Here is a 17,433-nt window from a genome sequence, read left to right as displayed (position 1 = left end):
ACAGTTTTTACCCCCAAGCCATAAGACTCCTGAACAGGTAACCAAATGGTTACCCGGACTATTTGCATTGTGTGCCCCCTCCTAACCCCTCTTTTACGCTGCTGCTAATCTCTGTTTATCTTATATGCATAGTCACTTTAACTATACCCACATGTACATACTACCTCAATAAGCCTGACTAACAGGTGTCTGTATATAGCCTTGCTACTCTTATTGTCAAATGTCTTTTTACTGTTGTTTTATTTCTTTACTTACCTACACACACACACTTTTTTTTCCTCCACACTATTGGTTAGAGCCTGTAAGTAAGCATTTCACTGTAAGGTCTACACCCGTTGTATTCGGCGCACGTGACAAATAAACTTTAATTTGATTTGGTCACATGCCATCTTGGCTATATTTTGCCTTGTCATTGACACTTCATAGAGTCCCAGGAATTATTTCTTTGGTTGTAGATCTGCATCTACAAAGAGTCAAACATATTGACTCCTGATCAACTCCTGATATATCCCAGGTGCATTCAAACATATTGACTCCTGATCAACTCCTGATATATCCCAGGTGCATCATTCAAACATATTGACTCCTGATCAACTCCTGATACATCCCGGGTGCCATCAATGATAAGTGCGAACTGGACCACTGGCAATGATATTATTTCCAATACAATTTCTTTGCTCAGCAGCTTCAAAATGTTGTTTTGCATTTGGGGACTGGTGAAATCAAAGTGACCTTTCAGCCAGATGGTCATCTCTGCATCGCCCTTTGCCTTGTACTTTAGAAGCTGGCTGAAATTCCCGCTCTCCTTATCAACGCCTCGAAAAGCCTGACCTTGCCGCGCCAACTACTTCACACCCCCAACATTCTTCATTAGATTTCTCCTCACTTGTTGCTGATGTCTTTCAAGCTCACGTGAAAGTTGCACATCAACAGGCTTTGGCCTCTGAATCTGAGTCATCACAGGTAATTTGTGACATTGGCTGTCTTTATGCGCACTAAATGTCTCCAGTGCCGCCGACCAATTTTGAAAGCCAGTCTTGACAAAAGCTGAATCTGCTTTTCACGCAAGCTGAGACTTTTGTGTTGCCAAGTATTTAGCACAATAGAAACAGTGGACCCTCTTTAAGGAGGGTCTGTAATGGAGCCAAGTATAATCTTTTAACCATTTCTCCTGAAAGTAGTGTCATATTTGATAGGGTTTGACATTCACATTTGTCTGATTTGGCATGTCTGTCTGCTATTGTCTCAAACTCACTCTCTTGATTGTATTATCTGAGATACACGAGAAGCCATACTTAGAGGAACATAAATTAAATTAACATTATTCGCTCTTAACCATCAATATTTGCTCCTTTTCTCACTCACCTCCATGTCACCTGCTCTCCCTGCCCTGTCGGCATCCTCATGCTCCCTCTCTCTCCCTGCCCTGTCGGCATTCTCATGCTCCCTCTCTCTCCCTGCCCTGTCGGCATCCTCATGCTCCCTCTCTCTCCCTGCCCTGTCGGCATCCTCATGCTCCCTCTCTCTCCCTGCCCTGTCGGCATGCTCGCTCTCTCTCTCTCCCTGCCCTGTCGGAATCCTCATGCTCCCTCTCTCTCCCTGCCCTGTCAGCATCCTCATGCTCCCTCTCTCTCCCTGCCCTGTCGGAATCCTCATGCTCCCTCTCTCTCCCTGCCCTGTCGGCATCCTCATGCTCCCCCTCTCTCCCTGCCCTGTCGGCTTCCTCATGCTCCCTCTCGCTCCCTGCCCTGTCGGCATCCTCATGCTCCCTCTCTCTCCCTGCCCTGTCGGCATCCTCATGCTCCCTCTCTCTCCCTGCCCTGTCGGCATCCTCATGCTCCCTCTCTCTCCCTGCCCTGTCGGCATCCTCATGCTCTCTCTCTCTCCCTGCCCTGTCGGCATCCTCATGCTCCCTCTCTCTCCCTGCCCTGTCGGCATCCTCATGCTCCCTCTCTCTCCCTGCCCTGTCGGCATCCTCATGCTCCCTCTCTCTCCCTGCCCTGTCGGCATCCTCATGCTCCCTCTCTCTCCCTGCCCTGTCGGCATGCTCGCTCTCTCTCTCCCTGCCCTGTCGGAATCCTCATGCTCCCTCTCTCTCCCTGCCCTGTCAGCATCCTCATGCTCCCTCTCTCTCCCTGCCCTGTCGGCATCCTCATGCTCCCTCTCTCTCCCTGCCCTGTCGGCATCCTCATGCTCCCTCTCTCTCCCTGCCCTGTCGGCATGCTCGCTCTCTCTCTCTCTCCCTGCCCTGTCGGCATCCTCATGCTCCCTCTCGCTCCCTGCCCTGTCGGCATCCTCATGCTCCCTCTCTCTCCCTGCCCTGTCGGCATCCTCATGCTCCCTCGCTCTCCCTGCCCTGTCGGCATCCTCATGCTCCCTCTCTCTCCCTGCCCTGTCGGCATCCTCATGCTCCCTCTCTCTCCCTGCCCTGTCGGTATCCTCATGCTCTCTCTCTCTCCCTGCCCTGTCGGCATCCTCATGCTCCCTCTCTCTCCCTGCCCTGTCGGCATCCTCATGCTCCCTCTCTCTCCCTGCCCTGTCGGCATCCTCATGCTCCCTCTCTCTCCCTGCCCTGTCGGCATCCTCATGCTCCCTCTCTCTCCCTGCCCTGTCGGCATCCTCATGCTCCCTCTCTCTCCCTGCCCTGTCGGCATCCTCATGCTCCCTCTCTCTCCCTGCCCTGTCGGCATCCTCATGCTCTCTCTCTCTCCCTGCCCTGTCGGCATCCTCATGCTCTCTCTCTCTCCCTTCCCTGTCAGCATGCTCGCTCTCTCTCTCTCTGCCCTGTCGGCATCCTCATGCTCCCTCTCTCTCCCTGCCCTGTCGGCATCCTCATGCTCCCTCTCTCTCCCTGCCCTGTTGGCATCCTCATGCTCCCTCTCTCTCCCTGCCCTGTCGGCATCCTCATGCTCTCTCTCTCTCCCTGCCCTGTCGGCATCCTCATGCTCTCTCTCTCTCCCTGCCCTGTCGGCATCCTCATGCTCTCTCTCTCTCCCTGCCCTGTCGGCATCCTCTCTCTCTCTCTCTCTCTCTCTCGCTCTCTCTCTCTCTCTCTCTCTCTCCGCACCAGAGTGAACATGAAATCAATATTATCAGTAAACAAGTGGTGTTTCTTGCCATTATGTTCAGGAGTGGATTACTAACCATTTCTGATCTGAATGGCAATGATTATTATATCAATAAACATTGACTAATCTCTTGTACTAGTGTAGACTTCTATCATTTGACTGGTGATTATTATAGAAACATTGACTCTTCTCTTGTACTACTGTCTACTTCTATCATTTGACTGGTGATTATTATAGAAACATTGACTCATCTCTTGTACTCCTGTCTACTACTATCATCTGACTGGTGATTATTATAGATACATTGACTCATCTCTTGTACTACTTGTTTACTCTACTCTTGTACTACTTACCCCTGACATCCTTGGAGAGCTCTTTGGTCTTGGCCATGGGGGAGAGTTTGGAATCTGATTGATTGATTGCCTCTGTGGACAGGTGTCTTTTATATAGGTAACAAGCTTTGATTAGGAGCACTCCCTTTAAGAGTGTACTCCTAATCTTAGCTCGTTACCTGTATAAAAGACACCTGGGAGCCAGAAATCTTTCTGATTGAGAGGGGGTCAAATACTTATTTCCCTCATTAAAATGCAAATCAATTTGACATGCGTTTTTCAGGATTTTTTTGTTGTTATTCTGTCTCTCACTGTTCAAATAAACATAGACGGATCATTTCTTTGTCAGTGGGCAAACGTACAAAATCAGCAGGGGATCAAACTTTTTTCCCTCACTGTATACATTCTACTATACAGTATGTATATACAGTCTATGATACAGTACATCTACATACTATACAGTACAGCTATACAGTTCATCTATAGTCTACTATACAATACATCTATACAGTACAGGTATACAGTCTACTATACAGTACATCTATACAGTCTATACAGTACAGCTGTACAGTACATCTATGCTGTACAGTCTACTATACAGTACATCTATACAGTACAGGTATACAGTCTACTATACAGTACATCTATACAGTCTATACAGTACAGCTGTACAGTACATCTATGCTGTACAGTCTACTATACAGTACATCTATACAGTCTACTCTACAGTACATCTACACAGTCTACTATACAGTACAGCTATACAGTCAACTATACAGTATACTATACGGTACATCTATACAGTCTACTCTACAGTACATCTATACAGTATACTATACAGTACAGCTATACAGTATACTATACAGTCTCCTATACAGTCTACTGTACAGTCTAATATCCAGTACAGCTATACAGTACTACTATACAGTACAGCTATACAGTTTGCTATACAGTACCGTCTACTATCCAGTACATCTATACAGTCTACTATACAGTACAGCTATACAGTCTACTATACAGTACATCTATACAGTATATACAGTACAGCTGTACAGTACATCTATGCTGTACAGTCTACTATACAGTACATATATACAGTCTACTCTACAGTACATCTATACAGTACAGCTATACAGTCTACTATATAGTATACTATACAGTATACTATACAGGACAGCTATACAGTCTACTATACAGTATACTATACAGTCTGCTATACAGTACAGCTATACAGTATACTATACAGTACATCTATGCTGTACAGTACATCTTTACAGTACAGCTATACAGTCTACTATACAGTCTACTATACAGTACATCATGCAATCTACTATCCAGTACATCTATACAGTCTACTCTACAGTACATCTATACAGTCTACTATACAGTACAGCTATACAGTACAGCTATACAGTCTACTATATAGTATACATTCTACTATACTATTCAGCCAAGCAGTACAGCTATACAGTATATCTATACAGTCTGCTATGCAGTACATCTATACAGTACAGCTATACAGTATACTATACAGTACATCTATGCTGTACAGTCTACTATACAGTACATCTATACAGTACAGCTATACTGTCTACTATACAGTCTACTATACAGTACATCTACACAGTCTACTATACAGTACAGCTATACAGTGCAGCAAATACAGTACATCTATACAGTACATCTATAAGGTCTACTATACAGTCTACAATACAGTACATCTATACAGTATACTATACGGTACATCTATACAGTCTACTTTACAGTACATCTATACAGTATACTATAAAGTACATCTATACAGTGTACTATACAGTCTCCTATACAGTCTACTGTACAGTCTAATATCCAGTACAGCTATACAGTACTACTATACAGTCTACTATACAGTACATCTATACAGTACAGCTATACAGTTTACTATACAGTACCGTCTACTATCCAGTACATCTATACAGTCTATACAGTACAGCTGTACAGTACATCTATGCTGTACAGTCTACTATACAGTACAGCTATACAGTTTACTATACAGTACCGTCTACTATCCAGTACATCTATACAGTCTACTCTACAGTACATCTATACAGTCTACTATACAGTACAGCTATACAGTACAGCTATACAGTCTACTATATAGTATACTATACAGTCTGCTATACAGTACAGCTATACAGTACAGCTATACAGTATACTATACAGTACATATATACAGCATACTATACAAGACAGCTATACAGTCTACTATACAGTATACTATACAGTCTGCTATACAGTACAGCTATACAGTCTACTATACAGTACAGCTATACAGTACAGCTATACAGTCATGCATCATGCAATCTACTGTACAGTACATCTATACATTCTACTATACTATTCAGCCAAGCAGTACAGCTATACAGTACATCTATACAGTCTGCTATGCAGTACATCTATACAGTACAGCTATACAGTCTACTATATGGTCTACTATACAGTACAGCTATACAGTACAGCTATACTGTCTACTATGCAGTCTACTATACAGTACATCATACAGTCTACTGTACAGTACATCTATACATTCTACTATACTATTCAGCTATGCAGTACAGCTATACAGTACATCTATACAGTCTACTATACAGTACATACAGTATACTATACAGTATACTATACAGTCTGCTATACAGTACAGCTATACAATACTACTATACAGTACATATATACAGTCTACTATACAGTACAGCTTTACAGTATACTATACAGTACATCTATACAGTCTGCTATACAGTACATCTATACAGTGCAAGCTATACAGTACAGCTATACAGTCTGCTATACAGTACATCATACATTATACTGTACAGTACATCTATACATTCTACTATACTATTCAGCCAAGCAGTATTGCTATACAGTACATCTATACAGTCTGCTATACAGTACAGCTATACAGTACATACAGTATACTATACCGTCTACTATACAATACAGCTATACAGTCTACTATACAGTCTGCTGTACAGTACATCTATACAGTACAGATATACAGTCTACTATACGGTCTACTATACAGTACAGCTGTACAGTACAGCTATACTGTCTACTATACAGTACATCATACAGTACATTTATACAGTACATCTATACAGTACATCTATACAGTCTACTGTACAGTACAGCTGTACAGTCTACTATACAGTACAGCGATACAGTACATCTTTACAGTATACTTTACAGTACAGCTATACAGTGTACTATACAAATGTGCAATAAATGAATGCTACTACTGTCTACATAAATTACACATGCAGCGTAACATAAATGATTGGGCTGGCAGGTGGCCTAGTGGTTAGAGCGTTGGACTAGTAACCGAAAGGTTGCATGATCGAATCCCCGAGCCGACAAGGTAAAAATCCGTCCAAGGCACATAACCCACTAGGCCGTCATTTGAAAATAGAATTTGTTCTTAACTGACTTGCGTAGTTATATTAAGGTAAAATAATAATAATTGACACTTTACTCAGACCTCACGCAGGCTTTCTGACAAATATAACATAATGAAGACATTAACGTTATTTGAATATGCCTGTGTTGGTCGCTGGGTGAGTGTGTGGCTAATGAACTTTTCAGGTAACTTAGCTACCTACCTAACATTCATATTACATTCTAGTTTTCCACTTTTTAATACATTTGAAAGTAATGAAATAGAGAGACAGTGTTTGACATTGATTGTACCTAACCACAGCAGTCGAGCAACTGCTTCTGCTGGGGTACGGCAACACCACTTGGAACAAACCACACGCAGAACTGCAGTACAGCGTAATACTAGAACCGGTAGTAATAATAATGGCAATTTGTTAAGTTTAGCTATGATTACATTTGCTAATGATTATTTCGTACGGCGGTGCCTGTCGTAGCATAGCACATTTTTGTTTTATTTATTTTTTATATCAATATATTGGGGGGGACATTTTGAGCATATTTGAATATTGGGGTGGATGTGTCCCCCTGGTGTGTGGACTTTACTGTATTTGTACTTGGGAAATCGCTCTTCAACAGGAAAAAGAGAGCGCTGAATGGGAGACTGTTGAGGCCGTTTGGTCTTAAGAAAAGACGCTAGGGCTGAAGGAGGATTTATCACCCAGGTAGGCTGAGGCCGAGGCTGGCACCGGCTGCTAAAAAAGCATTTTCTATTTGTGTCTGTTGCCCCTCTATACATCTCTTTAAGGAGATCATGCGCACACACTCTTGCTCTCTTTCACACACACCAAGCCAAGTTCAGTCCATTGCTCTGGCTGCGTTGATCCCCTCAGGTTCCCTTAGCTGCCCCTCCTTTGAGTCCAGTCAAAGGTGTGAGCATGTATGTATGAGTAAATACACACACGCACATTAATAAGGCAGGAGTGCACAATTGACATGTACTTCTCCTCAACTCTCTCATATCTAGGCTCGTCAAACGGCCACTCGTAAGGTGGCTCATCGTACATTGTTCTTATGACTTCCGCTTTGATTCATGTGCTTTTCCAATGGCATCACAGTGGTCTCTGTGATTTATATCAAGGGATTACTATATTTTTATTTGCCATGTCGTCATTCTAAAGGCTAGAGTCAGGTCTCGGACCGGATGCCCTCTCGCACAAGCGTGTTCTAACTCTCTTTGCCCTCTACCGTTCCAATGCCCACTGCGTCCAAGATTGTGTTCGTTCAAGCACACTGTAGCAAAGTGTTTCAAACCCTTTTCCAACAGATGGCAAAAATGTGCATTTCTCATTGGATATGTATCAGTCGGCCCTCCCTGTTTCAATCCATTTGGTGCCAAATGAACGTGACCCAGGGCTCCAGCCAGTCCAGACCTCCCTGGCCCTGGATGACTCTGGCTCTGCTGAATGGCCCTTCTCTCCACCCTCTGGTCTCTGGGGGCCGTAAGGCTGACGTCAGGGGGTGATCTGTGTGAGCCCTGGCGCCTCCAGCCCTCCAACAGCCCCCACTCTGTCCCCCAGGCCCCTCGCTCTGCTGCTGCTGGGCCAGGCTCAGATTAAGGCTAAAGACTCATTAGGCCCAGTAATGAGACAGGCGCTGCTCCCGCCTACCCCAGCTAGGGGACTCTCCACTGGGCCGTGACCACAATCAACCTCCCCTGCAGGGTCAGCGGCCCCGGAGGTCCTCACCGGGGACCCAGGTTGTTGTGAGGCTGAAAGACGTGCACACACATTGTCAGACACACACAAACACTCTGGCTGGGGATGTGGCTGAGCTAAGCACAGGGAGGTCCTGTAGTGCACCGGTGCAGGTGCCTAGTCAACAAGAGGATTAACCTGCAGATTAGGAGACTGAGGCTGCAGACATATCCGTGTGTGTGTGTGTGTGTGTCAGTCATTACTTTCACACTGAGTAATCTAGGATGTTGGAGTATCTTTAAATGTTTGTCACTGACTATTCGAAAAATACTTGTGTATTTTCTGACTGGCTTTGTTTGCGCAATAGGGAAGTTCCTCTGTATTAGTTGGAATTGTTCACACCTGTAGGCTGGTGGATTTACTTCCTTACACACCCGATCAGGATACCTGCTGTATGTACACTACCGTTCAAAGTTCGGATCACTTAGAAATGTCCTTGTTTTTGAAAGGAAAGCACATTTTTTTTGTCCATTTAAAATAACATCAAATTGATCAGAAATAGAGTGTAGACATTGTTAATGTTGTAAATGACTATTGTATCTGGAAAAAGCTGATTTTTAATGGAATATCTACATAGGCGTACAGAGGCCCATAATCAGCAACCATCACTCCTGTGTTCCAATGGCACGTTGTGTTAGCTAATCACAGTTTATCATTTTAAAAGGCTAATTGATCATTTAGAAAACCTTTTTGGAATTATGTTAGCACAACTGAAAACTGTTGTTCTAATTAAAGAACCAATAAAACTATCCTCCTTTAGACTAGTTGAGTATCTGGAGCATCAGCATTTGTGGTTTCGATTACAGGCTCAAAATGGCCAGAAACAAAGCATTTTCTTCTGAAACTCGTCAGTATATTCTTGTTCTGAGAAATGAAGGCTATTCCATGCGAGAAATTACCAAGAAACTGAAGATCTCGTACAACGCTGTTTTTTTTTTTTAAACCTTTATTTAACTAGGCAAGTCAGTTAAGAACAAATTCTTATTTTCAATGACGGCCTAGGAACAGTGGGTTAACTGCCTGTTCAGGGGCAGAACGACAGATTTGTACCTTGTCAGCTCGGGGGTTTGAACTTGCAACCTTCCAACGCTCTAACCACTAGGCTATCCTGCCGCCCCATGTACTAGTCCCTTCACAGAACAGAGGAAACTAGCTCTAACCAGAATAGAAGGAGTGGGAGGCCCCGGTGCACAACTGAGCAAGAGGTACATTAGTGTCTAGTTTGTGAAACAGATGCCTCAAGTCCTCAACTGACAGCTTCATTAAATAGTACCCACTAAACACCAGTCTCAACGTAAAAAGTGAAGATGCGACTCCGCGATGCTGGCCTTATAGGCAGAGTTGCAAAGAAAAAGACATATCAGACTAGCCAATAAAAAGAGAAGATTAAGATGGGAAAAAGAACAGGCGCTGGACAGTGGAACTCTGCCTAGAAGGCCAGCATCCCATTGAGCTGTTTGGGATGCTCTGGTTCGACGTGTACGACAGCTTGTTTCAGTTCCCGCCAATATCCAGCAACTTCGCACAGCCATTGAGGAGGAGTGGGTCAACATTCCACAGGCCACAATCAACAGTCTGATCAACTCTGTGTGGAGATGTCTCTCGCTGCATGAGGCAAATGGTGGTCACACCAGATACTGACTAGTTTTCGGGTTCACGCCCCTACCTTCTATGACCAGTTATGTAATTCCCAGTCATGTGAAATCCATAGATTATGGCCTAATGCATTTATTTCAGTTGATTTCCTTATATGAACTGTAACTCAGTAAAATCTTTGAAATTGTTGCATGTATGTTGCGTTTAGATTTTTGTTCAGTGTGTGTGTATATATAGCCTAGATTTATATATGCCTCTCTGATTATCCTGTAACTTCAAGGTCCCACCAGGTCTCACAGTCGCCATTTTGGATCTTATAAAGTGGCCACTCTTGGTTAGAACAGTTTCCTCCTCACAGGACCTGTGGCAGTAGATAGTGGATACATTCTCAAAACATTGTGTCATTGTCAAAACATTTGGCCACGACTGTAGGGGACTTGGAGGTCTCATTGTGGCTGCGTACAAATTACAGCCTATGAGGAGGTACTCTCTGAACTTGTCCATTCAAGAAACGCTTGTAAGTTTTATGTTGCAAAATGTATGGGTTTTCTCTTCTTCTTTTTTCCGTTGTTGTCATTTTAGCTGCTGTTCTTATCCAGAGCGACTTACAGTAGTGAGTTCATACATTTTTATACTTTTTCTTACTGGTCCCCGGTGGGAATCGAACCCAGAACTCTGGCGTTGCAAGCACCATGCTCTACCAACTGAGCAACAAAGGTTAATCTCGGCTCTGTCGTCCGTGCGCTAGTCGCAGGATGATGAGAAAGGCTGTTAGAGGTAATCAACAGGAGGAATCTGAGCCCTTCCCAGCTCTGTCTGCACGCACACACACACCCGCACATACAGTGCATTCGGAAAGTATTCTAACCCCTTGACTTTTTCCACATTTTGTTACATTGCAGCCTTATTCTAAAATGGATTAAATAAATAAAAAATACTCAGCAACCTACACACAATACTCCATAATGACAAAGGTTTTTAGAAATTTGTGCAAATGTATTTAAAATAAAAAACAGATACCTTATTTACATAAGTATTTAGATCTTTTGCTTTGAGACTCATAATTGAGCTCTGCTGCATCCTGTTTCCATTGATCATTCTTGAGATGTTTCTACAACTTTGTTGGAGTCCACCTGTGGTAAATTCAATTGATTGGACATGATTTGGAAAGGCGCACACCTGTCCCACAGTTGCCAGTGCATGTCACAGCAAAAACAAAGCCATGAGGTCAAAGGAATTGTCCGTAGAGCTCCAAGACAGGATTGTGTCGATGCACAGATCTGGGGAAGGGTACCAAAAAATGTCTGCAACATTGAAGGTCTCCAAGAACACTGTGGCCTTCATCATTCTTAAATGGAAGCCATTTGGAACCACCAAGACTCTTCGTAGAGCTGACAACCATCTCTGCAGCACACCACCAATCAGGCCTTTATGGTAGAGTGGCCAGACGGAAGCCTCTCCTCAGTAAAAGGAACATGCCCGCTTGGAGTTTGCCAAAAGGCACCTAAAGACCATGATGAAACCAAGAAGGATCCTTGATGGTAAACCTGCGCCGGAGCACTCAGGACCTCAGACTAGAACGAAGGTTCACCTTCCAACAGGACAACGACTCTAAGCACACAGCCAAGACAACACAGTAGTGGCTTCAGGACAAGTTTATAATTGTCCTTGAGTGGACGAGCCAGAGCCCGGAACAAATTCTTATTCACAATGACGGCCTACCCCGGCCAAACCCTCCCCTAACCCGGACGATGCTGAGCCAATTGTGCGCCGCCTTATGGGTCCTTGAGTGGCCCAGCCGGACTTGAGCCCGATCGAACATCTCTGGGGAGACCTGAAAATAGCTGACAGAGCTTGAGAGGATCTGCAGAGAAGAATGGGAATACAGGTGTGCCAAGCTTGTAGTGTCATACCCAAGATAACTCTGCTGTAATCGCTGCCAAAGGTGCTTCAACAAAGTACTGAGTAAAGGGTCTGAATAATAATGTAAATGTGATATTTCAGTTTTTTTTTGCTTCGTCATTATGTGGTATTGTGTAGATTGATAAGGGGAAAACCGATTTAATCCATTTTGGAATAAGGCTGTAACGTACAAAATGTGGAAAAAGTCAAAGGGTCTGAGTACTTTCCGAATGCACTGTAATCAGACGCATACTCAGATGCACGCCTACGGATACAAATTCCTACACAAACCCTCACACGCAAACTCGAAGATACACACACTCGCGTGTGCTCACACACGCGCCATGGCAGGATGTTTCTTTAACTCGTGGGCTGCTGCCAAGTGGGTTAGGGTGGAGAGAGGAGGGGCGCGCCACTGCCACCATGGCCCTACTCCAACACACTGCCTGCCTGTCAGTGGAGCGCCAACACATCCCTTCAGCACTGGAGTACACGCTGCGTTACACCCCGCTGCACAACAAACAGTGTTCGAGCACAGGAGAGGAGTTACATTTTGGGATTTCTTTCACAGGAAAATCTGCCCCAGCTAGCCCCCCTCTAAACAGCAGATAATACTCCACCCAGAGGCTCCACTTACTGCAGTCAAGTAGGGATCCACCACACCGCCAGAGAAGGATCACCCTACATGGTTATCGTTGCCAGAGGAAAGGGCAGGTTTGTAGCTCCGTTTACCGAGGCCTAAACGCCCATTCAGTGGCCAGAGCCAGCTAGCTTCTCTTTCCCCTCTCTAGGCTCTATGATTACTGGGCTATCGTCATACACCGGGACCGGAGAGGGCCTCAGTAATAGGTTACTTAGGCATGCTACACTGAAACAGGCGTGTGTGCGACCATGGCTGGCTCTCACGTAGCCTATGGTTGCATCCCAATTGGCCACCCTGTTCCCTATATCACTATATTCCACCCAAGTGGGTGCTGCCAAATGGTAGTGCTGGAGGAATAGCATGTTATGTACACTCACTTTGTTTTCTTGATGTCTACGCAATTCAGTTTTTAGGTGCCATGTATACCGAAATAAAACAACTCCTATAGTGCACTAGTTTTGACCAGCTCTTGGTGCCGTTTGGTCCTCACACTATAGTTGGGATTAGACAGCTTCTGTTTCGTGATCCACTTTTGACTAGCTGTAGATCAATTCAAAAGCAGAGGAAGTATTTGGAGAACCCCAGTTTCATTTTCAGTGTATGTTTTCTCGTCCACCCTTTAGTGTTCTGGAGCCGGGTTGTGTTCTGTAGGGCACGCTGTCTCAAAACGGCGCAATTACATGCCATGTTTCTGTCAGTACAGTGTGTGTACACACACACACACACACACACACACACACAGTCAAACACAACACACTGCTCAGCTCTGACAGATAATGGTATTGGCCGGTGGTATACACACATACTTCTGCGACTACTCAGACCCTCGTACTGTGGGAAGATGCTCTTGGTCTTAGGGTAGTTGCAATGACAGAACTTTGGTCCAGAATCTCTGTTGTAAACTTGTGAAATGTAGTTTTGTATGAGTGAAGAGGGGAAAGTGTACGCTTTTGGTTCCAGCCCCTGTGACCTAAGCATGTACAGGCCAAGTTACCCTCTTCCTGATTTGTTTATCAAGCTGAAGCGGTAGTGGTGGGTTACACTAGATATATGTTGTGATGTGTTATTGGGCTTTTTCCTCAGTCTGTTCACCTCGATTGAACTGGGAAGATCAGCCATGCACATTCCACATCCCCAAGTCACCGCACATACTATTTGTGTCTGAGACATGGCCCGAAAAACATACACGCACACACACGAGAGATCTTGAAAGAGTTGACGCTGTGTTTGTGTCTAGAACAGGCCCGAAAAACATACACGCACACACACCGAGAGATCCTGAAAGAGTTGACGCTGTGTTTGTGTCTAGAACAGGCCCTGAAAATCACACACACACACACCGAGAGATCCTGACAGAGTTGACGCTGTGTTTGTGTCTAGAATAGGCCCTGAAAATCACACACACACACCGAGAGATCCTGAAAGAGTTGACGCTGTGTTTGTGTCTAGAACAGGCCCTGAACATCCCAAACACACACACACCGAGAGATCCTGAAAGAGTTTACGCTGTGTTTGTGTCTAGAACAGGCTCGAAAAACATACACGCACACACACCGAGAGATCCTGAAAGAGTTTACGCTGTGTTTGTGTCTAGAACAGGCCCTGAAAATCACACACACACACACACCGAGAGATCCTGAAAGAGTTGACGCTGTGTTTGTGTCTAGAACAGGCCCTGAAAATCACAAACACACACACCGAGAGATCCTGAAAGAGTTACGCTGTGTTTGTCTAGAACAGGCCCTGAAAATCACACAAACACACCGAGAGATCCTGAAAGAGTTGACGCTGTTGTGTGTAACAGGCCCTGAAACACAACTCTAACATCAGGATTTCTAACCTGTAGAAATATGTGCCTCACTGCCTACACAATGTAGCATTTCCATAACTGCATCTTAATCAATCACCTCTCAATGTACTACACTCCACCCCTCCCATTGCTTTTCTCCAACATCATTTTCAGTAGATCAGTGTAGAAAAAATACAATCTGTATGGTTGTTATTGGACGAGTTCAGGCAGCATCTCCAACATCTCAAACATTTTCTCCCTACTGAACACTGCTCTGGTGTCCCACTCTCTCTGGCAGGGGTAGTGAGTGAATGAATGAGATTGCGTGGGAAATGATGAATCTCCCCCAGAGGAAGGGTAACCTCTTTTCTGTCTGAAGGTGATTCTCAGTTGGATCTTTGTGTGTGTGTGTGTGGGTGTGTGGACACAGAGCAGCCCACTAGGGACACCTGCTGGCCAAAACAGGAACAGCACATAGTATCATTGACCCTAGCTCTGGTCCAGCGTGTTCGTGTGTGTTCCTCCACTATTGGAATTGTGGTGGAACGTGCACTATATGATCTGGACCAGAGCTATATCCTTGCTGATTCATTGTCATCCTGTCCAGTACTGTAGATGTTAGCATTGTAGTCAATGAGTTGTGTAGCTTTTCTATTCAAGGATTTTGTCATGGGAGATGAGTTGGAGTTTCTGTATTTTTCACAAAATGTGATGTATTTGGTTATAGTCTGTATGCTTGTTTGTTGACTTTCTGCGTTAGCCTTCTCTTGTTCAGCAGGACTGTAGCCTTGGCTCTGACAGGATTGGATTTGGTATAAGCAATATGGCTGAACCACAGCCTATCCGAGAGCAGGGTCAAGCTACTACCATATTGCTTCTACCTATCCAGTCCTCTCATATACACACTCGTGCCTTGGTGGTACAGGCGGTTTTCACACAAGGCCTGCGAAATTGGAACTGACTAATGCAACAATGGAACAGCACTCCCACCAGCAGGCAGCTGTTTTGGGGTTACTTATTATTACCTGGTCGCTGATCTGTTTGTGCTATGTTGCCAAGTTGTCAAGACCTCACAAACAAGATCTGGGACCGACCAGGATAGCTGAGGTAGCCTTAGCCTATATAGACCTGTTTTCCATTGCAGCATTCAACTCTCTACCAAGTTGGTAATACTGCACAAACAAGATCTGGGACCAGGCTAGGTGAGGTAGCTTATGGGCCTTTTTTTTTCTTTTCGTTGCTGCATTGCTGTTTGCTGAGCCTGCTGTTTTTGTAGTTGGCAAGACCACACAAATAGATCTGGGACCAGGCTAGGTAAGGTAGCCTATATACTGTAGTGTTTCTCTGTTTGCTGGGCCTGCTGTTTCTGTGTCTGTAGTCCTGTGGAGTCAGGAGCAGGGCAGGGATGGATCCCGTCAGGCTGGCTTCCCTATCAGCACAACTGTCTCCCCTGTCACCATGACTGTCCTGCCTGCTAATGAAGTCTCCTGAAAGAGCTGAGGCTCGTGCTGCTCTCACACACACAGAGATGGACATGCGCGCGCACACACACACACACACACACACTGGCACACATACACAATACATCTCAATTGTCTCAAGGCTTAAAAATCCATCCCTTCATCTATAATGATTGAAGTGGATTTAACAAGTGACATCAGTAATGGATCATAGCGTTCACCTGGTTCTATGTCATGGACAGAGTAGGTGTTCATGTTTTTTTTACACTGTGTGCATACACACAAAGAGAGACAGACCCACACACACTCTAACGCACACATGAATCAACTTGGATTGCAGTTCACACCTCACCACACACACACACACACACACACACTACATTGTGATATACTGCTCAGGGAGTGAGGAGGAGACACCCTCATTGTGGACAACTGCTTCAGATACCGCTCAATCCAGCCAGCCTTCACTGAGAAGAACTTCAATAATACTGATATCTCTTTTCTCTTTCCCTCTCTCTTTTTTTCTCTCTCCCTCTCTCTTTTTTCTCTCTCGCTCCTTCTCACTCTCCATCTCTCAAGTACTTCATGGACATGGAAAGTGTAACGGCATACATACAGGAACATATTAAATAAAATAAAACTCTCCTCCTCTCTCTCAGAGTGTACCCCATAAAGGAGGTTCCGGTGGAGACCAAACCCCTGACAGACTGGCTGTATCAGAGGTTTGTGGAAAAGGAGGATCTACTGGCCCATTTCTACGAAACAGGTCTGTGTTCACTGCACTGCTTCTTTCACTCACTCTCTCTGGCCTCTATTCAATTCAATTCGCTTTATGGGCATGACGTAACAATGTACATATTGCCAATTCTTATTGTGGATATTTGCAATATAATCTATCCCTCTCTCTCTGGCCTCTATCTATCACTCTCTCTCAGCTCTGTTTCTCTCTGGCCTTTATCACTCTGTCTGAATTATCTCTCTCTCTCTCTCAGCTCTGTTTCTCTCTGGCCTTTATCACTCTGTCTGAATTCTCTCTCTCTGGCCTCTATCTATCACTCTCTCTCTCAGCTCTGTTTCTCTCTCTCTGGCCTTTATCACTCTGGCCAAATTCTCTCTCTCTCTCTGGCCTCTATCTATCACTCTCTCTCGCAGCTCTGTTTCTCTCTGGCCTTTATCACTCTGTCTGAATTCTCTCTCTCTCTCTCTCTCCGACCTCTATCTATCACTCTCTCTCTCTGGCCTCTATCTATCACTCTCTCTCTCAATCCTCTGTCTATCACTCTCTCTCTCAGCTCTGTTTCTCTCTGGCCTTTTTCACTCTGAATTATCTCTCTCTGGCCACTATCACTCTCTCTCTTGCTCTCTGGCCTCTCTTTTAATTCTCTCTTTCTTACCTACCTATTTCTCTCTCTTTCTGCCCTCTCATTCTGCCTATCACTATTGTCTCTTCATAAAATCGGGATTGTCCACATTGAGGT

General features: G+C 44.6%; 1 protein-coding gene across 1 annotated transcript in view; it reads left to right on the top strand.

The window, feature by feature from the left end:
- The window catches only part of LOC110522024 (acyl-CoA:lysophosphatidylglycerol acyltransferase 1), an 85,170-nt gene that overhangs the window by 64,330 nt on the left and 3,407 nt on the right, over positions 1-17,433 (top strand). The window contains exon 7 of the mRNA XM_036975552.1: positions 16,615-16,721. Coding sequence (XP_036831447.1) covers positions 16,615-16,721 — 107 coding nt within the window. The remainder of the gene's footprint in view (positions 1-16,614; positions 16,722-17,433) is intronic.

The sequence above is a fragment of the Oncorhynchus mykiss genome, chromosome 4 (assembly GCF_013265735.2).
Source record: "Oncorhynchus mykiss isolate Arlee chromosome 4, USDA_OmykA_1.1, whole genome shotgun sequence".
Classification (NCBI taxonomy): Eukaryota; Metazoa; Chordata; class Actinopteri; order Salmoniformes; family Salmonidae; genus Oncorhynchus; species Oncorhynchus mykiss.
This window is presented reverse-complemented; position numbering and strand designations above follow the sequence as displayed.